The sequence below is a fragment of the Brachyhypopomus gauderio genome, chromosome 15 (assembly GCF_052324685.1).
Source record: "Brachyhypopomus gauderio isolate BG-103 chromosome 15, BGAUD_0.2, whole genome shotgun sequence".
NCBI lineage: Eukaryota > Metazoa > Chordata > Actinopteri > Gymnotiformes > Hypopomidae > Brachyhypopomus > Brachyhypopomus gauderio.
The window spans coordinates 15,744,084-15,770,968 of NC_135225.1; the positions used below are offsets into that span (position 1 = coordinate 15,744,084).

The 26,885-nt window shown below is 41.5% G+C and overlaps 1 protein-coding gene across 3 annotated transcripts in view; it reads left to right on the forward strand.

The window, feature by feature from the left end:
• disc1 (DISC1 scaffold protein) overlaps nucleotides 1-26,885 on the forward strand; it is a 79,052-nt gene that overhangs the window by 44,164 nt on the left and 8,003 nt on the right. The window contains exons 10-11 of one of the 3 annotated variants that reach the window (XM_076974240.1): nucleotides 21,215-21,479; nucleotides 21,752-21,799. In XM_076974240.1, the coding sequence (XP_076830355.1) occupies nucleotides 21,215-21,479; nucleotides 21,752-21,769 (283 nt within the window). In that variant the 3' untranslated portion in view covers nucleotides 21,770-21,799. The remainder of the gene's footprint in view (nucleotides 1-21,214; nucleotides 21,480-21,751; nucleotides 21,800-26,885) is intronic. The other 2 variants (XM_076974241.1, XM_076974239.1) reach the window with 2 other exon arrangements.

Consider the following 26,885-nt stretch of genomic DNA (forward strand, 5'->3'; position numbering starts at 1 on the left):
CGGAAACTGAGCAGGCAACAAAGGGGACCAGTAACTGCCATTTTGATTATGATATCTTAGAATGTGAATGCAACACAAATTTCCGTAATAGTGCTCTCTGACAGAAATGTGACATTCATTATTTTTCAATGACAGACCATGGGCAGCCATCTGGAGGGAGGCTTTGTCATATGGTTCCCTGTTCACTCTGTTTGCATAGCTACTGTTTAAAAGCCTAAAGCTCTGTCTGTTGCCAAGGCAATCACTGTAGGAGCTGAAGGAGTGGTGCTGCATGGCTCTGTCTGTGGAACATTCGTGTTTCATTATCCTGTCTGCTCCCCTCCATTTGCAGCCATGGCCATTGTTCTCACAGTTACTCACCATGGAAACCTGGCTGAGCTGACTTGATTTGAGGTGAAACCATTAGTCCTTAGTATGGTTGTTTGGGATTCCTCAACAAAGTACTGCATCAAAACCCATTTCTTCTGAATTTAAAACTAATTTTCACTAACAGCAAGGTATTTTATGACTCCTTTTTGTTCTTGGGTATAGTATTCCTAGATATTAGATGTAAACTAAACCTAGTTTGAGAACTAATCACTAATTGCTTTTTTCCCCTGCAACAATGACATACATTGAAAGAAATAATGCATAGCAAATTAGTTTTTTTTGTGAAGCAAATATTTGTTGTGTCATTAAATTTGAAAGTTATTTCCCTCCTTCTGTGTGACAATAACCACAAAAATATAACATTTTTATTCATCACAATCTTTTATGCGTTCAAAGCATGACAGCTTCTGCCATGGTTGGTGAGTTACACCATCATAACAAAATGGCAGCATATGAATTTTTCAGTGATCTTTCAAAGCATCACGTTTTCTTGTTTACCCATCACTCATCCACCTGTGTTTTTTCTGAAGGTACACTTACAGGGCTTTACACAGATGTTGTCTCTATGCTCACTTTAACTGGAATTTATTTGCCTAAAGCTATGTGCTTCTTTATTTAGAGTGACACAGATCTCCGTAAATGTGTAAAAGTAATACTCCTAGATCATTTTCACCATTGTACCCTGATGAGCATAAAATCAGGGTATCAGGGTAAAATTCAGGATGAATGTTTTTACTCAGTAAGTTTGTGGGCCTCGTATGACATTGTTGCAATACATTGATTCCAGCACATACAAAATCTTATCCCTGTATTATAAATTCCGAAATCTAATGATCATTGATGCTGACATGGAAACCTTTGAATGTGAATACATGTGAACATGTGAATACTTCCAGTTCCGGTTTGGCATGGAGTAGACGTGTGTGTGGAGCGCTCCGTGGAGTGGCAGTTGTTTTTTTTAATAATAGAACTCATTTTATATTCAATTGGATTATCTGGATTCTTTTTATTTTATTATAATTCTATGGTGATTTCTAGTTAAAACAATGCCTCCGAAAGCTGTTAGAACGCCGGGACGCGCAGGTTAAGTCCTCGCCCTCTACTGTACCTGAGCGCGGTGACTCGGAAGCTATTTCCATGGGGGCTACGGATTTATCTACACTGAAGTCAGAAATCGCCAGCAGAGTGGTAACTGAGATTTGATCAGTGATGGAGGAACACTACTCCAAAATCAAAACTGAACTTCAGGATATGAAAAGCGAACTAATCGGGGATATTACAGCTGTGTGAGTTGAGTGTGCCACTTTAAAAACTATGGTGTCGGACATGGAGCGATCTCTGTCCACATGCATAGACGATGTAGCAGAGCTGCAGGCTAAAGTCGATCACCTCACTAAGGAGTTCAACAGATTGCATGCAAAGTGCGATGACTTGGAATCCAGATCCCACCGTCAGAACATCTGTATCATCGGAGTCCCGGAGGATGATTCATTTTCAGTCACTGCATCTAATGTGACTACTTTATTAAAGGACGAGTTCACATTGGAGAAACCTCTGGTGATAGATCGAGCTCATCGTTCGCTTGCTCATAAGCCAAATCCCGGCGACCCTCCACGCCCCATCATCGCAAGGTTTCATTCCTACTAAAACTGTGCCGAGATTCTCAAGCGCACTAAACAACAACAGTGTGTCATGGTCTCAGGCATGAAACTTTCTATTTTTCTGAATTTCAAGGCTAAAGTTGCTAAAGCCCGCGCCGCTTTCAATGATGTGCGTGTGAAACTCCGCGTCATGGAGGGGGTGCGCTTCGGTCTGTTCTACCCAGCGAGGCTTCGGATATCACACCACGGCAAGCACCGCGACTTTACATCTCCGGAGGAAGCTAGATTGTTTGTCGCCGGGTTAGTAAAGTGATCTGTCTGCGAGATTTTAGACGAGTCTATGCTTTTTTTGGATTCTGTTCTTTTATATTAAAAATCCATCATTAATATGAAAATCAGGTCACCTGCCTGATCGGACTTGTTCATGTAGAATGGATTTTTTCTATATTTTCCCAATTTGTTGAATGTCGCTATTACGGGTGTTTTCAGTTTTGTGTACGTTTTGTTTTATTTTGCCTAATTCATTTAGCACTATGGGTTCCGGTATATTTAAGATTGGCCCTCCAGGGGGTTCTGCTGGTTTAGACCATGCTGCGTTATCAGGAGAATGGTCTTTGTGAGGTCGGCTTAGGTTTGAGCTATAACGGTTGTCCTCGGGTTTTCGTTCAGAGGACAGCTTTTGTGTCTGTGTGTGTGTGTATGTGTATGTGTGTGTCTGTGTGTATGTGTGTATGTGTGTTTTAACCTCTTTACCCCTTCTCCATCCCATTCAGTCAGTTAAGTTCTTATCCCACCACTTGTTACTTTACTCCATTTTGGATGGCTAATTCTAATATGAGTAATGTGAGCCGTGGGACCTCCGTTAGATTTCTGAGTTGGAATGTTAAGGGTATGAATAATCCAACTAAACATTCAAGAATTTTTTCACACTTAAAGCGTTTGGACTCGGATGTCATTTTTCTTCAGGAGACTCATCTCATGAATGGTAATCATTTGAAGTTGGGAGTGCAGTGGATAGGTGAGGTTTTTCACTCAACTTTTAATTCTAAATCAAGAGGAGTAGCCATTTTAATTAAAAAGGGTATTCACTGAAGTTATCGCAGATGTTAACGGCAGATATTTAATTGTTCGAGGCACTCTGTTTAATACTCCTGTGCTGTTGGTTAATATTTATGCCTCTAATTTTGATGATCCAGAATTTACACACAAAGTATTCAGTTCCATTCCCTCTGTACATTCCCACTCTTTGATATTAGGTGGAGATCTAAATTGTACCATAGACCCAGCTTTGGACAGGTCAGATCCCACTGTAGTGCCTCGATCCTCCATGTCTCAGACATTTCAGGAGTTTATTTCCAAATATGGTATTGTCGACCCTTGGAGATTTCTTAACCCTGGGTCTAAGGAATTCTCTTTTTACTCTCACCCGCACTCAACTTACTCTGGTATTGATTATTGGTTTCTGGATAGTTCCCTTATTCCTAAAGTATCCTTTTCCAAGTATCACCCAATAGTTATTTCGGATCATGCCCCTCTCACTGTAGATATTCACTTCTCAGCCCGATCATCTGTTTTTCCACCTTGGAGATTAAATTCATTGTTGTTATCAGATGAGAAATTTAATACGTTCATTTTGTCCTCTATTGAGGATTTTGTTGCTCTGAACTCCAATGAACACACTTGTGCTTCACTCCTCTGGGAATCCCTTAAAGCCTATTTACGGGGCCAGATTATTTCTTATACATTGCACTCCAACAGAGCTTGTAGACTTAGACTACAAGAACTAATTCAAAAAATTTCTGACCTGGACAAGCTTAATTCTTCCAGTCCATCTCCCACTCTGCGAAAACATCGATCGGATTTGCAAATGGAAATAGACCTGATCACCACGACTGATGCTGAAAAACTGCTGATGAGAACACGTAGCAACCAGACATGTGAACAAGTCACTAAGTTGCAAATAACAAGTAAGTCTCAAGTCTTCACAATCAAGTCTCGAGTCAAGTCCCAAGTCAATACAAGCAAGTCTCAAGTCAAGTCCCAAGTCTTAAACTTCAAGTCCTAGTCAAGTCACCAGATGTAATTTCAATATTTAACACAATTGATGCAGTTGATTAGCAGCATATAAAGTCAGACTAACGTTTGAGTGTTTCGGTTCGCTTGAGTGAGATGTCGTCGTCACCTAACACCCCCCCCCGCTATCGAATTATCGTTGGTGCCGATCGCTCACACAAGTCAAGTTGCTCATGTGGACCCTTGTAAAAGTTTATTTTTGACCTCTGAATCATCACATCCCAGCTAGCTAGCTAACCGTTATAGCATTATGTGAAATATTCATAGCAGAGTCTTACTTTTGTTTGTGCAGCCTCAAATGTCGAACAAAGTTTGAAGTGGTTGCATCTCCATCTCTTATCAACTCTTAGCAACTATTATGAACATGGTGATAGGCCATCCAGACTCTTAGCTCACTAGTTAAAGCGGAAAGCAGCATCTCGGATAATCCCAAAAAAAATGCAGACTCTAATGGAACATTACATTCTAATCCGTCATCTATTAACAATACTTTTAAATCTTTCTTTGTGAATTTATATCGCTCTGAGTCACCGGCGGATGAAACTGTAATGTCCACCTTTCTGGATGGTCTTGACATCCCATCTATTAGCCATGCGGATGCAGATGCGCTCGAATCCCCATTGTGTTTACAGGAACTTGTTGCCTCCATTAAAAGTATGCAATCTGGCAAGGCTCCTGGGGCCTCATTTATAAAACTTTGCGTAGCTTCTGGAGTGAAAGTGTGCATACGCACAAAAAACAGGAAATGGCGTACGCCCAAAAAAATTCTGATTTAAAAAAGCGTGTGTACGCACACTTGAACGCTGTTTCCTCTTTATAAATAACAACCTACTTGTAAGTGTGCGCAGGTGACCCAGCCTCGCGTTCCGCCTCCGCACCGCCCACATTTACCCTTAAAAGGTTCATGCAAATCACACAATGAATATTTAAATGTGGCATTCCCATTCATTCTGAGTGGGATAATGGAGGAACGCAAGCCAAAGAAGCGGAATTTCGAAGAACGTGAAGTAGAGGCCCTTGTTTCGGAGGTAGAGGCAAGGAAGGATGTGTTGTTCCAGGCCATCGCAACCACATTGGTTAAAACCATGGTCGCATCACAAATAACCTTTCGGTTGATGAAAGCAGCTTCATTCTGGCTCGGCGCTCTTATAGCAACATGAGTGCAGTCAATTGCTCCGATTACATTGGGGAAACCGGCCACTGCTGCAAATTGCGCTTTGATTTGAGCCTGTTCATTTGCAGTGTAAGGAAATCTGATGTACTGACTTGTCAATCTGATTATGCCAACTAATACAGCTGGCATTATGGAGCTTAAAGATGGTTGAGAGATTCCTGACCTGTCCGCTAATTTTCTCTGAAAACTACCTGTCGCCAGGAATCCAAGGGTTGTTAGGACCTGTAAGTGGACATGTACAGCCCGATTCCGTAACGTGGGTCTCTGTAAATCTGTCCCCAACTCAGCACACAGTTCCATGAGAATGGCTCTTGGAAACCTAAATCGGCTCATTAACCAGTCATCATCATTCGCAAAAAAATCTTCTTGATCTCTGAAAACACGCCGTATTTGTCGGTTGGCTAGGTCTTCAAGTAATGCCAAAAACGCCATTATGACAGACAGTGCTTCACTCTTTTCTGCCTATTTATAGAGCCGCTATTTTATGCCATTACGTAAAACATGCCAGCTGTTTATGCTCGTAATTATATGCAACTATTACCAGCCCTTAACATCTTTCCTCTCTCTTTATTATACAGTATAATTTGTTGCAATAATAATAATAATAATAATACTAATAATAATAATGAATAGCACCTTTAGATTTTAAAACTGTGAGACAAAACAGATAATACATATACATATAATGCAGAATAAGATACATACATAAACTATACATGCAGACCAAAAACATAATTGAACAAGTGATGCTTAATTTTCCTTAATCTTCCGTCCTTACTCTTGATTTATTCACTATGAACTAATAAGTGGAAGGAATGAAGGCTTGTACATTTACTTGCAATTCCCTACCTTACCACATGGATGTCACTAATTCCCGCTCTCTCCGCAATCTTTTGAAGGGATACGGAAGCCTCAAACTTTGCTTAAATATACGCTTGTTTTCACGCCAAGTATTTTTTAATAAATCACAGATCTTACGTGAGATTTATTTACGCACCCTTTATAAATGAGGCTCCTGGACCTGATGGGTTTCCAACTGATTTTTTAAAGAAATTTGAGGGAAAACTGGCTCCTCTGCTGTTATCAGTGTTTAATGAATCACTTTCTTCTGGTTCATTACCTCCCACTTTTTCACGCAAACTTCGCCCCTTTAATTAATAAACTTAAGCAAGATTTACAGGGGTGGAGGTCTCTGCCATTGTCGTTGATTGGTAAAATTAACATTGTAAAAATTAACGTACTGCCCAGGTTCCTATTTTTATTCCAAACAATCCCTTTATTTTTACCCAAACACTTTTTTTTAAACATTGGATCAACTTATTAGCACATTTATATGGAATGGAAAAGTTCCTAGATTAAGATACTCCATTCTTCAAAGATTTAGGTCTGACGGAGGCCTGGCTCTTCCCAATCTTAGGTTTTACTACTGGTCTGCCCACATACACAAAATTCTTTACTGGCTTCATTCGCCCAAACTGCTGTGGTGCAGATTGGAATCGCGGTCCTGTTCTTCGTCCTCACTGTTTTCACTGCTTATGTCTTCCCTACCACTAAAGATTTCCAATTTATGGATAACCCGCTGGTTATATCCACACTTCACATCTGGGCCCAATCAGGTGTCACTTTAATTTAAAGCTACCCTCTCCAGCTATGCCCCTGTCAAATAACCACCTGTTCCCACCTGCTCTGACTGACAATGTCACATGTTTTGTTACTTTCAGGTTAGACACTGCATATCCTCGCTTTTCTCAAATTACCTCTCACTTCCTGCCAAGACTTTGTGTGATGATCTTCTATCCATTGCTTTTTCTCAGAAATCAGTCATCTCTAAGATCTATTCCCACTTACTAAGCACGGATGGTCACACACTGGACAAATATAGAAGGTCTTGGGAGAGTGAGCTCGGTACATTTTCAGAGCAGTGGTGGGATGAGGCCATGGGCATCGTACGTTCCAGCGCGCCGTGTGCTAAACTCCAACTAATACAGTTTAAGGTCCTTCACAGAGTTCATCGCTCAAAACATCATCTAGCAAAATTCCATCCAAATATTATTGACGAATGTGACAGGTGTGGTGCTAGCCCCTGCAACCTGAGCCATATGTATTTTTTTCTGTCCCTCCCTGAATTTTTTAGTACAATGTCTAAAATACTAGGTGTTAATGTTTCCATGAATCCATTAGTGGCTATATTTGGTTTTTCCAAAGATATTCCTGCGCTGACCACACTTCAATATGAGGTCTTAGTTGTTTTTGTCTTTCATCTGTCTGTCTGTTTGTGTTACATGGTAAAATTGGGCACTGGTCGAATGCTATTATATACTACTAATGCTATTTACTACTTTTTATATTTTGTGTATCTGTTGTATGCATGTCTACCATTGTCCAAAATAAAACATTTAATTAAAAAAAAAAAGAAAAAAAAGAAACATGTGAATCCATCAATTGGTGAGTGCAGGATTTTTTCACGCCCCCTAGGTGTGAATGTGGTCCAAAGTGTGTCGGCTGGACTACAACACCTATAGGTACATGTATGTGAAGTTTGGTGTGATTATGTAAAACCATTCAAGAGCGAAAAGAGCAGATGTTGATTTTTGGCAGGGGAATTTATCTCCCTTGACTCAATTTCCCAACGTGGGATTCAAACTGCTAATGTTCATGTGTGTTGCAGACTTCAGCATTATTTGTAAGTGGAAGCACCTTACGCAACACATTGAGCTATTGGAGATGACCCGACTGCAGGTTCACCTCTAGCTCTTTTGAGGGAAGGATTTACCTTTGAATCAAGTGCATGAAATGTATATTTTAATTTCAGTGTCCTGTTCAGTCCAGAAATCATATTTCAAAGCCAAAATTGGCAGCTGTCCTCAGAATGTGACTTGGTTTACATTTGGTCCAAATCAAAGGATTTATTAAATCATGAGAAGCAAAACATCTATGGAATGTGCAACACTTCACTTGATTGATGTATGGGCACACCCAAGTGTAGAAGTGTGCACTTTTGCTCCATAATAATTAAAGTTCAGTGTCTGGATATCAAATATGCATGTTTGATGAAAATCATCCTAGCACTAGTTCAAATGGTGCTGTTTTCTTACATTTAAATATCTCCAATCAGGGTACCCGCGGGTCCTTAAAAAGTCTTAAAATGTCTTAAATTTAGTTTTCCATATTCAAGGCCTAAAAATGTCTTTAAATGTCTGGAATTTTATGAGGGGAGGCATTAAATTATTATAAGTGTGTGTTGTTCAGTTGTTCTGTTTTATTTTACCGACGATATGTATATTATCATTTTCGCAACGGCCATATACTCCGCATGGTAGATGGCGCGATGTGAACTTTGCCGAATCTAGCGCTTGGACCATGCAGAAAATAACCGCTCCAGGGTCCTAGTGCTAGATTCCTAGCACTGGAGTATAAGGCCTCAACAACGTCAACAATTTTCGTCCCCCCCCCCCGTCAACAATTCTCGTTCCCCACGCCAACCCCCCCCCCCCCCCCCCCCCCCCCCCCCCCCCCATCAACGATGTGGAACACACCTGCATCCCCAGTAACAGTATAATTTTTTCTTGTGAGAGGTATTAAAAAGGTCTTAAAAGTCATTGAATTGAGATTTTAAAATGTGCAGATACCCTGTCCAATAGAAACCATTACTGTATATATACAAAATGTAAAATACATTTTTAATGGAGACATACATCTGTTGCAGGCACTAGAATCATACTGGTGACTACTGTACAGATCAAAGGCATAAATCAATCATTTATGGAGTGTTTTAGAGGACAATTCAAAATATCGCAATATTATTATTAGGCCATATCGCCCAGCCCTACCCTGATACCACTTGACTCCATGAAAAGGTTTTGGCTTGGTGTGTCCAATGGTTGATGAGAAAAAGTTTTGACCATGTTATAGCACCCCTATTGGACAATCTGGGCAAGCTTTGACATGTGACCTCAAAGTCATGTGGTTGGCCAAAGCATTGTTGAGATATAGATGATGAAGTAATCTCCAGGTTTCTGGAGATCGTCGGACCGGGATGCGGTGCTGCGGGCAGCAAGGAACAAAGGCAAGCTGAGTTAGGAAAACACTACTATTATGCTTTTTCTAGATTACTCCAGAGCCACACAGATGAAGTGCAATAAATTCAAGGATTGCAAAAAGAAGCTGCATGAACGGCAGGTGCGCTTTAGGATGATGTTCTCGGCTAAGCTGAGAATCGAGACCTGTGACAGTGAGAGGGTGTTCAATTGTTCTCATAAAGCTCTGGCTTTCATAGACACTATGCACTAAGTACTAAGGGGACTTGGGTAATGTTCACCACTGTGTAATCAGTGTTGGGAACGTTACTTTAAAAAAGTAATTATTTATAGTTACTCACTACTTGTTTAAAAAAGTAACTGAGGTAGTAACTGAATTACTCTATAATAAAATTAACTCGTTACCAGGGAAAGTGTGACGGGCAGGGGTGAGCAACGAAAAGGAAGCGATCATGCCAAGTCTCAGGGAAAAATGATGGTCTAATAGAAAGTGTGCAAACCTAAAACCCATGCAAATCTCCAAATTAAGGATATAATGACCAGCGGTCAACTGGTACAAAGACAAGACATATATAGGCAAACAAACGACCCTCAGGTGAGACGGATCACGGGCTCCGCCCACCTGAGGGACGCACATGACGTCACCAAACAACAACAACAACAGCCGCTGTGGACAGAGGCGGCCGGTAGGGGGCCGCCTCACCGTGACAGACCCCCCCACCAAGCCGCACTCCCCTCCACTGGGTGTGTGGCACACAGCGGCTGCAGACAAAACATGAAGGGGCAGGAAGGCAGAGACAGGCAGGAACACACCTCCTGCCGTCCGGGAGCTGAAACATAAAACACAAAACATTAGGCAGCTCACCTCCCCGGGCGGGACCCTGGACCGACCGGGCCGTTAACAACACAAAACCACGCTCCAGTCGGTCACAGGGCCCTCACGCCCTAACCGGCATTCAGCCGGTAAGCCCCACGGGTGTGAGGACGAGGGCCTACGGCTCCTCTCGTCCCTCGTGTGCATGTGGGTGTGCAGGCTACCTCTCCAAGGTGTAGCTACTTCACCTCCTGGACCTACCTCCTCCCAGAGCTGACCCCTGCCTTTTGCTAGGGGTCACCCCAGCCTCCTGGGGAGCCAACCCCTCCCGGGGCCTCTCATCGCAAGGTGGACTCCTCCACCCAACCCAGGAGTGCCAGAGACCGAGGCCCAGAGCACCCCCGACGCGGGCTAGGGAGCAGCCCCAAGGGCCTCCTGGTCACCCCGGGCAGGAGGGAGGATCTCCATCCCCAGCAGGAGCTTTTCAGACCAGAGCCCCATGGTCCCCAAACATCCAGGGGCCCCAGCCCTCTAGGGAGGGGCTCTTCACGACCGGGCTCCGGTCACCCCACAACACAAGGGGGCTCCTGCCAGGTGGAGACCCCCACAAGGTCCAGGAACACTGCCAAGGAGAAGCACCTGCACAAAGAACACAACCAAACACACACACACACATACAAAAACAAACACGCCCTACCCTATTCAGGGCCTCCCTCGGGAGAGACGCCCTCCGTGCTACACCCCATGACCACAGCCGGTCCCCCCCAAACACACATTTAAGGGGAGGAGCATGTGTGGAATTACATTTAACAGTTGACATCACGCTAGGACAAAACACACACGCAAAGACTAGACAAGCAAACAAAAACGGTGCACAGACAGACAGACGGGACCTACACATGCGCGCTCAACATAAACACACAGTGACGCGCGCCGCTCAGAGTCGCAGTCGCTCCCCACATTTAACACAAGACACACGGGGAGCGAGGCAACGGTGACGAGCGGCGACCGCGTCACACACAAAACACGCAACATTAAACATAACGAGCACGCACACTGATCCACACATCCGTCGACAAACACACGTTTTAACAAACACGAAACATGAAGAGCCTTCCAGGGAAGACGCCCTGGTCCTCGCCGTGCCACAAACACATACACGGCGGAGCTCTTCAAACAAGCAAACAAACAACAGACACGAAGAGTTTTCCCAGGGCAGACAGCCCTGGTCCACGCCGTGCCACAAACACAACACAAAAGCACGGCGGAACTCTTCACAAAACACCACGCAGACAAACACTTACCACGAGACATGACCACGAACGAAGGAGAAAGAAAAAGAGACTCGGCGGCTTCCAAAGGGTGGCTGGTCATTCTGTGACGGGCAGGGGTGAGCAACGAAAAGGAAGCGATCACGCCAAGTCTCAGGGAAAAATGATGGTCTAATAGAAAGTGTGCAAACCTAAAACCCGTGCACTATCTCCAAATTAAGGATATAATGACCAGCGGTCAACTGGTACAAAGACAAGACATATATAGGCAAACAAACGACCCTCAGGTGAGACGGATCACGGGCTCCGCCCACCTGAGGGACGCACATGATGTCACCAAACAACAACAGCCGCTGTGGACAGAAAGTAACTATTTGCATTACAGTTTAAAAAAGGTTATATGCCAATGAATAAGGATTTTTTGAAAAAGCAGTTTTCACAGTCAGTTGAAATGAGTAGATCAGAAAGGTGTTTAACTTTTGATATTTATATCAACAGACCAGTGCAGGATAAAATCCTTTAAAATCCCAAATATTTGCTAAAAAAAAAAGCACAAGTAAACAGTAACACTATATAAGGTGCATTTACATCTATCAAATTAAATTAAATTATCTCAACCTGAGACAACTGGTTTGTTCACAACAGAAGTAAACTTAAAAATAAAACCTCTATTCTTAATTAAATAAATCAAATACCCAGTTTGGTAGACATTCAGGAACTTCAAGTATTTTCTTAAATAATGTTTATATCGCCACCTTGAAAATGCAAATTTTTCTTCGGCTTGCTCCTGACTCGCCATTTCTGCCTCTTCTCCATTTGTATCGTGTATCACTGGCGTGCTTCATCGCGCGTGTAAAAACACTGGCTCTTGTTAAGTTAAACAGGTGCTACACCGAGAACTGTGACCTATCGAGATCTGTTACTCCTCACTAGCCTGGGCAGGGGTCCGCTCGGATTACTGTTAGTATATCAATATATAGTAACGCACCGCTTTGAATGACCAGTAACGTCAACGGCGTTGTAACGACAGGAACGGTAATTAATTGTATTATCCCGTTACTGACAAAATGACGCTGTTACCTAATGCCGTTATTTTTAACGGCGTTATTCGCAACACTGTGTGTAATGATACTGCTATTGATGAATGGTTGTTTGTTATTAATATGTGGGTAGACGTCCTCACAAATAGGTTTAATGCGTCTCGCCACTTGGAATGTAAATTGGCTGAGGAACCCTGTTAAGAAGAAAAAGGTAATGACGATGCTTAAGAACAAAAAACTATGGAGTCTGAGAAGCTTTGTGCAGGATGGTCATGTTGGGCATGTTTTTTACAGTATAGGCTCTAGCAAGAGTAAGGGTGTTATAATTTTAGTAAGTAAACATTTGCAGTTTAAATGTCTCATGAAAATTAAGGATAAATCGGGAAGGATGATTATTGTAGTGGCTTAGAGGTTAGATCTTGGTGACTGATTTTCCAGGGGTCACAGTGGGTGGGATGGTACATAAACTGATGCTTTATGCTGATGACATTTTACTACTGGTGTCCGACCGTAGCAGATCTGTACCATTTGGGGTCACCTAGACAATTTTGTGTTTTCCCTGAAATCTCATACTTTTATTTTTCAAATGAGTTGCAAAATGAATAGAAATATAGTCCAGACATTGACAAGGTAGAAATAATGTTTTTTTTTTTTTTTGAAATAATTTTCTACTTTAAACTTTGCTTTCATCAAAGAATGCTCCCCACAGACGTAATTTGGGGGGGGGGGGGGAGGGGGGGGACATGTCCCCCCCACTTTTTCAAAAGCCGGTTGTGGTGCCCCCCAGTTTTTACGGTTAAAACCAAATATTTAAATAGCGACGAATCCATGTCCCCCCCACATTTGAAATCAAAATTACGTCCATGATGCTCCCTTAGCAGCAATTACAGCATTGCAGACCTTTGGCATTCTAGCTGTTAATTGGGTTAATGGGCACTTTTTTCGTACAATACGGTCAAGCTGCTCCCACAACAGCTCAATGGGGTTGAGATCTGGTGACTGCGCTGGCCACTCCATTACCGATAAAACACCAGCTGCCTGCTTCTTCTCTAAATAGTTTGTGCATAATTTGGAGGTGTGCTTTGGGTCATTGTCCTGTTGCAGGATGAAATTGGCTCCATTCAAGCGCTGTCCACAGGGTATGGCATGGTGTTGCAAAATGGAGTGATAGCCTTCCTTATTCAAAATCCCTTTTATCTTGTTCAAATCTCCCACTTTACCAGCACCAAAGCAACCCCAGACCATCACATTACCTCCAACATGTTTGACAGATGGTGTCAGGCACTCTTCCAGCATCTTTTCAGTTGTTCTGCGTCTCACAAATGTTTGTCTGTATGATCCAAACACCTAAAACTTTGATTCATCTGTCCATAACACTTTTTTCCAATCTTCCTCTGTCCAATGTCTGTGTTCTTTTGCCCATATTAATCTTTTTCTTTTATTAGCCAGATATGGCTTTTTCTTTGCCACTCTGCCCTGAAGGCCAGCATCCTGGAGTTGCCTCTTCACTGTAGACGTTGACACTGGCGTTTTGCGGGTACTATTTAATGAAACTGCCAGTTGAGGACCTGTGAGGTGTCGATTTCTCAAACTGGAGACTCTAATGTACTTGTCTTCTTGCTCAGTTGTGCAGCGGGGCCTTCCACTTCTCCTTCTTCTCTGGTTAGAGCCTGTCTGTGCTCTCCTCTGAAGGGAGTAGTACACACCATTGTAGGAAATCTTCAGTTTCTTGGCAATAACTCGCATGGAATAGACTTCATTTCTCAGAACAAGAATAGACTGTCGAGTTTCAATTGAAAGTTGTTTTTTTTCTGGCCATTTTGTGAGTTTAATCGAACCAACAATTGTAATGCTCCAGATTCTCAACTAGCTCAAAGGAAGGTCAGTTTTATAGCTTCTCTAATCAGCAAAACTGTTTTCAGCTGTGCTAACCTACTTGCACAAGGGTTTTCAAGGGTTTTCTAAATATCCAATAGCCTCCTTACAGAGTTAGCAAACACAATGTACCATTAGAACACTGGAGTGATGGTTGTTGAAAATGGGTCTCCATACATCTATGTAGATATTGCATTAAAAACAAGATGTTTACAGCTCGAATAGTCATTTACCACATTAATAATAATAATAATAATAAGTTCCATTTGTATAGCGCCTTTCAAGATGCTCAAGGACGCTTTCCAGATGCAAAAACAAAAATACGCAAACTAACAAACAATACAAAAAATACAAAACAGGCAACACCAATACAAATAGATTAAATAAATTGAAGCCGGTCTAGGATGAAGAGTTTAGGTGAAAATATTGAGAAAACAGGTGAGTTTTTAGCTGTGTTTTGAATGAATTGAGAGATGATGTATAGATTAAATGTATAGAATAATGTATAGAGTGTATTTTTGATGCATTGAATGTTAGCTAAATTGAAAAAAAAAACTGCTTTTCTTTCAAAAATAAGAACATTTCTAAGTGACCCCAAACTTTTGAACGATAGTGTATATATATACTATTATATAATATATATAATCCATAAAAATCCAAAATAGTAAAATCCATAATAGTAAAAAAACACCACCCTATATACAACCAGCTTTGTTCACTCACATATCACATGCATCTTCTGCTGTCCATATTTTATTCAGAAGTGAACAATGATAATTGAACCATTAAATATAGAGATACTAAACATAATACATGTTAGACATGACATTCAGACAGATTCAGAGATTTTAAAAAAAGATTTTAACTTGGAGAGGTGCGAGTAAGAAGAGTAGTCCTTTGGAACGCAGAGTGCGGATTAGTTTACTTTAGACCCGTGGGGATGCTAGCGAACGTTCCAGGAGGAGCGAGTAACTAGTAGCTACTATTGTGAATGTAGCAAAACGGTGACAGAAGCTACAGCAGCGACTAAAAATAATAGCAACCGCTTTCACACGGCAAGCCTTTCGTGATACGCTCTTCCCTGTTGTCTTTTCTCATGATAATGTTGCGCTGAAAAAATAGCGAACGGCAGTAACTTTGTTTTACTGCAAAATATGAAAACGATTGAAACCATTAATCACCCAATTAAATCCACTGGTAAATGTATGATCTGGTAAATGTAGTGGTAAATGTATGATCTGGTAAATGTAGAGGTAAATGTACACTCTTCTGCCTTGTCCCCGGTGTTGATAGCACTACGTCCTGCTTCTCGTCCCGCTTAGCGTCACAACATGAATGAAGAACGTTTGTATGATTGAACGCAATTTGGCCTCTATGATGGTTCTGGGCGGAAATTGCTGGCCACTGTGTCATTGTCTGTTTGCTTACTAAGTCAATATGATTATATATACGCATATGAGCACGTATATATATATATATATATATATATATATATATATATATATATATATATATTAGGGGTGGGCATAGATTAATTTTTTAAATCTAGATTAATCTCACTGAAATCTTGAAATTAATCTAGATTAATCTATATTAAAATAGCTCATATGCGTGCTCATATGCGTTTTTGAGATAGGGTTTCTTAATACAGAGGGTGCATTAGACCAGGGTCTCATCTCCTGTTTCCAAAATGCATCAATGAATGCTTGAGAAAGCTGTTCTACTTTGATACTTGAAGAAAAAAAACATGCTCAATAAAATGTAGGCTACTTGTGCTCAACGGTTTATTCAGTTAAACATGAATTTGTAAGCCTACATACTGTACATAAAAAAATTGTTGATTTTAAAATTACATTCAGTTAAACATGATATTTGAAATGTAAGCCAACATTTAGTACATTTAACCTCACAGACGTAATTTGGGGGGGACTTTTTCAAAAGCCGGTTTTGGTCCTCCGCAGTTTTAACGATTAAAAAGAAATATTTAAATAGCGACGAATCTAGCGCTAGGACCATGCAGAAAACGACCACTCCGAGCTCCGCTCCGGTAACACTTTACGTTTCTAAAATTAATTTTCCATGAAGCAAACCTGGCGAATTCATGGCAGCATCCATGTAAACACATGTACGATTTGTAATTCACAGGTTTGAAAACTCGTTCTCGCCCCTACTGTGCAATTTGTTTAGGAATACAGCCGAGCTAAACTATCAAGTTGAAAGTCATCATAGTTTCCTTACCCATTTTGACCCAGTTCCCAACCCAACTTTAAGAATAGATTAACGGCGATAATTTTTATATCGCCCGATAAGAGTATCAAATTAACGAATGCCGTTAACGACCCACCACTAATATATATATATATATATGTATATATGTATATATATATATGTATATAATCAGTGGGGAACCGTCAGGGCCTTCTACGCCCTCTCAGAGGGCCTAAAATATTTTAAAAACATAAATATATATAATTTATCCAATTTTTTAATCTACTTACAGTTTGACAATCGACATCTAAACAATTACAAAAATATAAGCAAATAAATTATTCACCCGTGTCTATTTAATCTGTTTTGGAAGTTGAGGGGTTAAATGGAAGCCTGTGAGCCTGTGTCTCCCCCTATCAGGACTGTGATGCCCGCTGTTTGTTTACAGAGGGCCTGGCAGTTATAATTCAGATCAATACCAGTTTCAAATGACAGTAAAATTGACCAATCATATCTTCCATCTTAGTGGGCGGGCTTAACTGTATGATAATTTCCGCCCGCTGTGGTGACGCTAGCTGGCGTTAGCGTACCACCGCTAGCTAGTTTCGATTCATTCCTTTGATGCCCTCGTGCGCGTTGTTTACATATTCCGCTTCCGAGGAACACGGAGCTGTGAACCTTATTTTGTTGGAACATTATTTTGCTTAAGAAGTTATCTAGTACATATGTTATTGTTTATTGCGTTTCTAAAGCTGTACTGTCGTCTCAGTTTTTTTTTTTTTTTTTACAAGATTTTTTCGGGGGGGGGGGTGGGAGCGGGCCCAGGTTTAATGGTCACGGTTCGCTACTGATATATATATATATATATATATATATATATATATATTATATTATATTTTATTAGGCCTGTGTTGAAAAAATCGATTTTCCGATTCAGAATCGATTCGCATATGATGATCTGATAATCGATTCGTATGTCCAAAGATCGATTTTTTAGTTAACTTTTACCCCCGCCTCGTCACTGAATTCACGCAGGCGCGCTTGGTCTAACTAACTGTAAAACAACATGGCGTCAGACAGTGACGGTAACGACGATAGTCAAATCGGCAATCTAAAAACAGAAGGACAGTTTATCCAGTGTCAGTGACTATTTACAGTTAGTCCATGTTACTGACAGTTTACCCAGTGTTTTTACAGTTTAAAAAAGTTAAAAATGCTCTTGTAACGTTGGGCGCAAGGCGATGGACAAGACAGAATCCTTTGCACTTTCCAAATCGTTACGTTTATTACATTTACAGAAGCGCAGACAGCGCACATAAAACACGTTTACATAGAACATGTGTGACTCAAACAACGACGAGCACAGGACACTGCGCGAACGCACATTAAATAGACAAACCACATAAACCCCATGTGATGACGAGACGAGCCACAGGTGAGGATTATCACAAGACGCACCCGCGGAGATCCACAGACGCAGACAACGTTAACACACACCCAACAGGGAGGGGTCGGGGACCGTAACGTGACAGTTCTGTTCTTATAATCTCACTTTAAAGAAAAATACACCTTTACATTTTATACTTTCAGTTTATTAAGTGTGAGCACTTTAAAAATAAAAATGCATTTGGTAGCAACAGCTTTTGGGTGACTTCTTAATTATTTCAATCATAATAATAATGCACTGGTTAGTGTCCCAGTAGGAGTCCACTGTTGCAGATATAGACACCTCAAAGATGCCCTCTGTTTATTGTCCTGGATTACCTTTCTTGAAGGTAAATTTATGATGACCCTTTTCACCAGTCTTCCAGCCATCAGTAACTACCAACTATCAGTAACTATTTGCTGATTAATATTGATATAATACTAGTTTTAACATGTTGCTTCTGTACATAGTCAGGAAACAGCTCAAATACATTTTTAATAACACTAAACCCTGAATTGGATCGAATCGGATCGAATCGATTAAATCGAAATAAATCGATTCTTAATCTTCAGAATCGGAATCGGATCGATTCTTGGAATTTGAATCGATACCCAGCCCTATAAATATATATATATATCTCCTGAACCCCCCCAAAAAAGTCCTCAGATCTAGACGATTCGCGTAGGTCACCCTTTTCAACTTCAAAACGGCGAATTTCACCGAAAGGTGACACATTTTCATGCCTGTAGACTGCTGAAAGATTTGGTCAAACCCATTATTACAAAAAATCTCTTGTGATGTTGAAAGATGGGCAACTCTCAATCTGTCTTTGGCGGGGAAAGTTAATGTTCTGAAAATGAACTGTGTTCCAAAATTTAATTATCTTATCCAGTCCCTACCCATGGAAATTCCACACTGTTGTTTTAAAAGGTTTGAAAGAATATTCAAGATACTAATTTTGAATGGCAAACGTCCTCCTTTGAGCCACAGCAAGTTAAAAATACCAGCTGATAAAGGAGGCTTAGGGCTGTATTGTAATGGTTCTTTAAAACCATTTGGTCAATCATCATAAAACCATGACTGATCAGATGAAATTGGAATTTTTTGTTCCAATTATTTGCGCGTTTGTGTGTGCTATTGTGCCATCTATGGGTGGATCGGGCTGGCGTCTTGCGCCTGAGTAGAGGGAGGGTTTACTACCTATTTAACAAAGGATAAGGCCGTAGCTCTTACGGGTTGGGCAGAAAAAGAAAAATAATATTAGTAATCGGAACAATTACAATAGGATTCCTGCACCTTTGGGGCTTGAACCCCCCAAAAACTCGAGCAATTACAATAGATTTCCCACACTACGTGTGTGAACCATAAAAATCTGAGCAAAAACAACTATGTGTGTGAACCCTAATTACTTTCAGTGGCATGTGTCATTTTTGTATAATGTGAAAACAGTGCAGTACAGTTTCATAAGGACAACACTTTAGCTGATTAGATCATTGATTGTCCTCTTTCCCTTATATCAATAATTTCCTTTATGAAAATGCACTAAAATCTTAGAGAACTGTTTGAATATCACAATCAATCTATATTTGGTTGTAACCCTCATGATTCCTCTGATGACAGCAGGTGTGAAAAAAGTTATCTGACTTTCAGTTGACACTTGCAGAATTAGAGGATTGAGGTCCTGAGAGACATGTTGTCTGAGCTGGAGGCACGATTGAGTGCATTATGCAACATCTGTGGCCTACTTGGAACAGGGAGAAAGCATCAAAGTGAGCATGACATGGAACAGGAAGTCCTCTCTCCCCTTTGCTCATGAAAATTGCACTTAATCAATATAACAGTTATGCATATAAAATGTCTATTCTTCCTATGGTGGACATCTTTTTCACAAGACAGTTTATTTTGAGTCAATACAGAATATTGATTACTGATACAGAAATCAATAATTATCTCAAAACCAGTTGAGGCTGTTGTGTAAGCTCACCTTGTTACATTGTGTGACCTATGATTTTGACATGGAGCTTTTACTCAGCTAAGCTATGCCCCTGTACATTGAGTTCCTAGAAAGTCTGACCACAATGGATGTCTTTTGTCATTTGTCACTTTTCTTATGAATACTCCCAGAAGAGGAAAAGTGTGTTACTATTTTGCCTTGTCACTGAAATACCACATATATAACCAGTGTCACATTGAGGACCCCGGCCCCTCCCCTTTGGGCGTGTGTCAACGGTGTCCATGTGCTTTGTCTGCGTCAGTGGATATCCGTGGTTAGGGTTATGTCGTGTGATGAATAAGTCTCACCTGTGAATCGTCTCGTGATCACGTGGGGTTAATGTGGTTTGTCTATTTAATGTGCGCTCGCGCAGTGTCCTGTGCTTGTCGTTGTCTAAGGCTGTGTTCGAAATAGTCTACTACATACTACTGTCATACTGATCGAGCCCCAAATCAGTATGTCGTATGCAATATGTGACCAAAATGAAAATTTCCAGTATGCGAAACATACCCGGATGACCTACTACTTCCGCAAAATATTCCAGTACGCGAACAGAGCTATCTTCGTGGTGTACTGCATCCCATCATGCAACGCTACGTTCACGTGACCCCGTAGTGTGCTTTACTTTTTTCGCATACTGGAAACTGTACTGCATACTACTACGAGGACCAGTATGCAGTATCCAGTATATACTGAGTCCAGTATGCAGTATCCAGTATGTAGTAGTCTATTTCGAACACAGCGTAAGTCTACACGTTGTGAGTGAGTTGCTGAGTGTTCTACGTGCGCTATTGCGCTATATCTGTGTTTTTCGTGCGCGTTAAGCGCTAAAATAAAAGTGACGTCTGTCAAGTCAGAGGGATCCGTGTCTCATCCTTCGCTACGACCCCACCGTTACAACCAGAAAATGAATACAATCTTGTTGATCTACTCTCTGTTGGACAGATAACTGCAGCCAGTTTGTCATCAATGAAAGTTACTAAGAAATTAGCAAACAAGACAATAGAAAATAGCAGCATCTGTAGCATTAAAAAATTATGGACTTTTTCACAAAAGCAAAGGTTTAAGAAGTCCTGGTTCAGACACTTAATGTGCAGGCTGAGGGCAACACCTTCAGATGACTAAAGGAAAAGCCTGAAGACAGCCCTAGTCTAAATGTAGTCCATCATCTCTGTGGTTTGTGGGATTTAACTACATATCTTAGTAGTATGGTGTGAGACACTTCCAGTAAGTACAAGAATCAGTAATTTTTGTACCTTGATGAGCTGTACTAGTTGTACTGTATTAGTTGGTTTAGATAATGTGCCTGGTCATTGTGCCTGTCATCCCACAGATGTAAAAATACCAGCTTGGAGGGCGTTTGGGAGGCTGACCTAGAGACATGCCACCTTCTTCTTCAAGGTCTTGAGCTGCGGGCCCTGAGAAGAGAAGATCTCCTGCCTACTACAGAACCATGTCAAAAAGTACTGCCATTCACCGAAGCTAAAGTGGACTGTGCCATGCACACTGCTCTGGAAGAATTCTGGAACTCTGAAGTGAACCTGCAACAATCTGAATTCCCTAAGGTCAACTACCTACATTTATCTCATTCTGTTAAGGTGACATAAAGCAAAGCATACCAGTTTTCATCTAGGAGTAATTATGTAGAACTGTCATTTTATTCTTTATAATTCTTTTCTCTTTTCTTTGGTCTTTCCCACTTCCGCTCCCACTTCCATTACTACTTCATTTTCTCCGTCTTAAAGCATCTCTCTGTAAATCTCTCCCTAACACTACTTATTTAAACCTTGACCAGTTAATCTGTTTCTTTGTTCCTTAGTACATACTGTGTCTTCTATGTTTCTATCCTTTGTGTGTGTGTTTCTTGAAGACTGGCTACTCCTCCTAACCCTCATCCACTCCCACCAGGATAGAGAAGGTGAGATGAGTTTTTCCCCTAACCTTACCACCCACACCATTCTCTATGTCAGGGGTCACCAACCTTTTTGAAACTGGGAGCTACTTCTTGGATACCAATTATTGCGGAGGGCTACCGGATTGATACACATCAATCGGGGGGGGGGGGGGGGGGGGGGGGGGTGTTTGGGGCGGCGAACCAAAGTTGTTGAGTGGGGGAAGTGCTGAACGAAAGTTGTACACCTACACACACATGTACATTCACCTCACCATATATTCCCACACACATTCACCCACACCCATATACACTCTTGCGGACATATATACCACCACACATGTATTCACACATTCACCCCAATATATACACACGTCCCAATAGCCCCCACCCCAACACGTACTCATTCATCTACCTATACAAACAGAGACAAGGACAAAAACACATTCATCCAAACTAACACACTCTCTGCGGTGGGGGCAAATGGCTAGACCAGCAAGGATCAGCAGCAGCCCCAGGACGCCCCCAGCCCAGCCCCGCGCTAGCGACCCACCCCCACCCCGGCAGGGAGCAGGAAACGGGTGAAGGAAGGCCTTCCCACCCCGCCACCCCCAGTGCTGTGTAGGTGTTGGTGTATATGGTAGTGTGTGATACTATGGTGTAGTTAAAATTGAGGGGACATGTGCTGGGACAAAAGTGGTCAAAGCCCCGGGCCACTGGTCAGTGTTTGTCCACACCGTCTCCTCAAAGGCCCTCAATGTCTAAAGTGCAGTAAAAACTGAGGGACAGACAGTGGTGAGGAGACGGGTGAGACCATGGCAGCAGGCCCACCTCGTCAACCTCTGGTTGCATGCCTGCCCCCCAGAATCCTAAATGTAAAAGGACTGTGTGTATGTGTGTGTGTATGTGTGGGGGGGGTGGGTGGGTAGGAATGCGTAGGTCCAGAGGAAATGGTCCTCTGGAAGAGGAGAGTCTGCTTGCTAGCTGGCTCATTAGGCACCAAGCTTCGCTGCAGAGCAGTAAGAACTATGTGTGATGTGTTTGCCTCTATAGCCAATTCACTGACGTCTCCTAGGATGCACAGTCTGGGTGAAGTTGGGATTTAAACCACGTGGACAAGTCTACACATACCTTCTGCCAGAATTCCTGAACATGCCTGCAGTCCCATATAGCACGCATATAGTGATCAATTATATTGCCTATACATGTTTGATTGTGCTAGGCCCATTTGGAACCTCCTTTGTCCTCTATAGTGTGTTCTATGAAGGACTTTGTATTGTATAAGTTGTAAGTTGGGGTTTTTACTTATTTTGAAAATATTTGTACATATATCTGTCCAAAAGTGTTGATCTGGATTAATAGAGAGATCTCATTCCCATTTGGCTATCGGAAGGGAGATCGAGTCATCAAATTTTAACAATAATTTATATAGTTTTGATAATAATTTAGGAGTACATGGAATTCAGTTACCCATACTGATATTTCTAGATTCAGTTGATTGCGGTTGAATCTCTGTTGAATGATTGATTTCAATTGTTGATATTCAAGAAATCTACTGTTGTTTATTCCATATTCTGATACAAGTTCCTGAAATGTGACAAAGTTCCCATCTTTAATAACATGTTCTAAATTTTCTATTACTTTATCATGCCATGATGTGAAATGTAGTACTTTCTTACAAATGTCTGGATTGTTCCAAATGGGTGTTAGTTTGCATGGGATGAGTGCGGACCGAGTTCGCTTTAGAAATTCCCACCAGGCTGTCAGTGAAGTATTTATATTAAGGCTTTTAAAACAGTCTTGATGCTTAATATTAGAGCTAATGTAAGGTAGGTCTGAGAGTTTTATTTTCCCACAGAATGCTTGTTCTAGGTCCAACCATGGGCTGTCTATTAAGTCATATTTGATCCATTTTAAAATGTACTGTAATCTATTGGCTAAGAAATAATTATAAAAATTTGGTAGTTCTAAGCCACCATTGAGTTTTGTCTTTTGCAAGGTTTTCAGACTTATTCTTGGTGGCTTGTTTTTCCATAGGAATTTTAAGATGTTTGAGTCTAAGGACTTAAACCAAGCAGCAGAGGGTTTATTTGGGATTAGAGAGAATAAATAGTTGACTTTTGGTAGAACCATCATTTTAATGGTAGCGATTTTCTCCATAAGTGATATAGGTAAAGCGTTCCAGCATGTGAGATCATCTTCAATAGAGGGATATGATTTAACTGCATTAAGTCTGAAAGTTTAGCGGAGACATGTATGCCTAAGTATCTAATATTACCTTATTGTAGTGGAGTGGTGGTCGTATTCTGAAAACTACAATTTATAGGCAAAACTGTTGATTTACCCCAGTTGATGGAATATTCTGATATAGAAGAGAAGCTGTCTATAAGTTTGATTGTATTTGGAAGAGAAGCTTGTGTGTTCTGTAGGAAAAGTAATACATTATCTGCGTAAAGACTTATCTTATGGTTTGTGGTTCCTGTATGAATTCCCTTAATATTTGCGTGATATATAGTGAGCTATTTTTAGAACAGGCCCGCGGGCGACTCATGACGTCCTTGCGGGCGACATGGTGCCCGCGGGCACCACGTTGGTGACCCCTGCTCTATGTTCTCTTTAACTAATCGGTTATAGAATGCAGTAGAATGCTGAGGTTGCTCATAGAAAGAGAACATAGGTTTAGCTCTACCTGTAGAATATATTGATATATTGATAGCATAATAGCATCCTTAATGCTTGTAATTGTATATCCATTGCAGTACCATGTGGCAGTACCAGTCATTTGTGCTATAACAAAACAGACAAGACTTAAGGATTAACCTAAAATATCACCTTTGACATATTCAATTATAACGCATCACATATTTAAACGCCTAAATGCAAGACTTACTACTTGTTTGGAAATGCATGTGTAACATCACAAACATAATAAAACAGCTTGTTATCACATCAAAACACTGTTTTCAAACAAAATATGAGTTTTCAATTCATTCCTCAAAAGTTGCACTTTTGCCCCAAGTTATGCAAACGCTGTTTTAATATATTAAGTGATTATTATTAATGTCCATCTGACAAGGAAAGGAAAGGAATTGACATCATTTAATTTCAAATCCATCCAAAACAAATAAGTGTCTTTCAGAAATTAGAGGAGTTTCTGTTTTTGTTTTTTTAGAGGACAACCGATAGTGTTGGCAAGGCCACTATAAAATAAAAATTGATTGCTGAATGCCAAGACCCATTATACAACACCAGTCAATAAAGAAGGTGAATCATCTGTTCTTTGCTTGTGACATAAATTCCAGCTTTTTCAGACAAATCCTGCCTAATATTGCATGCAATGTACTGTACTTTATTAATTGTCAGGACAAGCTTACTTGCTTTGGGTTGGTTTGAGAATTGGAGAGCATTCCATCCATCCATTGTCATCTGCTTTATTCCTGGTTCGGGTCGTGGGGACAGTAGTCTAAGCAAAGAGGCCCAGGTTTCCCTCTCCCCAGCCACCTCTTCTAGCTCCTCTGGGAGGATACAGAGGCGTTCCCAGGACAGCCAAGAGATATAATCTCTCCAGCGGGCCTCCTCCCAGTTGGACATGCCTGGAGTGCCTCCCTAGGGAGGCACCCAGGTGGCATCTGGACCAGATGCCCAAACCACCTCAACTAGCTCCTCTCTACGAGGAGGAGCAGCATCTCTACTCCAAGCCTCTCTCGGATGTCTGTGCTCCGAACCTTATCTCTAAGGGAGAGCCCGGATCCCGAGGGACATGGTCAAATGCTTTTTCTAAATCCACAAAACACATGTGGACTGGTTGAGCAAACTCTAGGACCTTCACAAGGGTGCAAAGCTGGTCCAGTGTTCCACGACCAGGAAGGAACCCACATTGTTCATCTTGTAACTGAGATTCGACTGTTGACTGGTCTGCATAGACCTTACCGGGGAGGCTGAGGTGTGTGATCCCCTGATAATTGGAGCACACTCTCCAGTCCCCTTTCTTAAAAAGGGGAACCACTATCCCGGTTTGCCAGTCCAGAGGCACTGCCCCCGATGTACACGCAATGTTGCAAAGACGTGTCAGCCAGGACAGTCCCACAACATCCAAAGCCTTAAGGAACTCAGGGCGGATCTCATCCACCTTCCGGAGCCTTGCCGCCAAGGAGTTTCACAACTACCCTGGTCAGCAGCCCAAGTGATGGGTGAACCCCCTTCCAAGTCCCCCAGCTCTGCTTCCTCTATGGAAGACATGATGTTGGGATTGAGAAGATCCTCAAAGTATTCCTTCCACCGCCTAATGACATTGCCAGTCGAGGTCAGCAGATCCCCAGCCCCACTGTATACAGTGTTGGTCGGGAACTGCTTTCCACTCCTTGAGTTGCCTGACTCACCACTAGGTGGTGATCGGTTGACAGTTCAGCTCTTCTCTTTATCCAAGTGTCCAAGACACACGGGCGCAAGTCCGACGACACAATTGCAAAATTGATCGAGCTGTGTCCTGGTGCCATGTGCATTTATGGACACCTCTGTGGTCGAACATAGTGTTTGTTATAGACGGACTGTGATGAGCACAGAAGTCCAATAACAAAATACCACTCAGGTTCAGATTGGAGAGGCCACACCTCCCAGTCACGCCCTTCCAGGTCTTACTGTCATTGCCCACATGAGCATTGAAGTCCCCCACCAGAACAATGGGATCCCCAGAAGGGGCATCTTCCAATATCCCCTCCAAGGACTCCAATAAGGCCGGGTACTCTGAACTGCCATTTGGTGCATAAAGACAAACAACAATCAGAGCCCGTTCTCCAAGAGTATTGGGAGAGTATTCCATAGGCTTTTATTTATTTGTGTGCCATTGGGGGAGCACTCTTGTTTCTCACCAGAACACTTCATAAAAATTGTAAAGCAATAGGGTGAGAAACTGACACCAGTAGAATTCAGTAATCCGAAATTTAATTTTTCTTACATGTGAAATCTGGACAAAGTGAATGCACTGCAAGTGAATTGGCCATGACTGATGTTCCTAAATATTGCTTGGGAACATGAAGGGTTTCCTATGCAACAGCCTTTGGGATTCCATGCTAAATTATGCATTATGAATAATAATAATAATAATAATAATAAT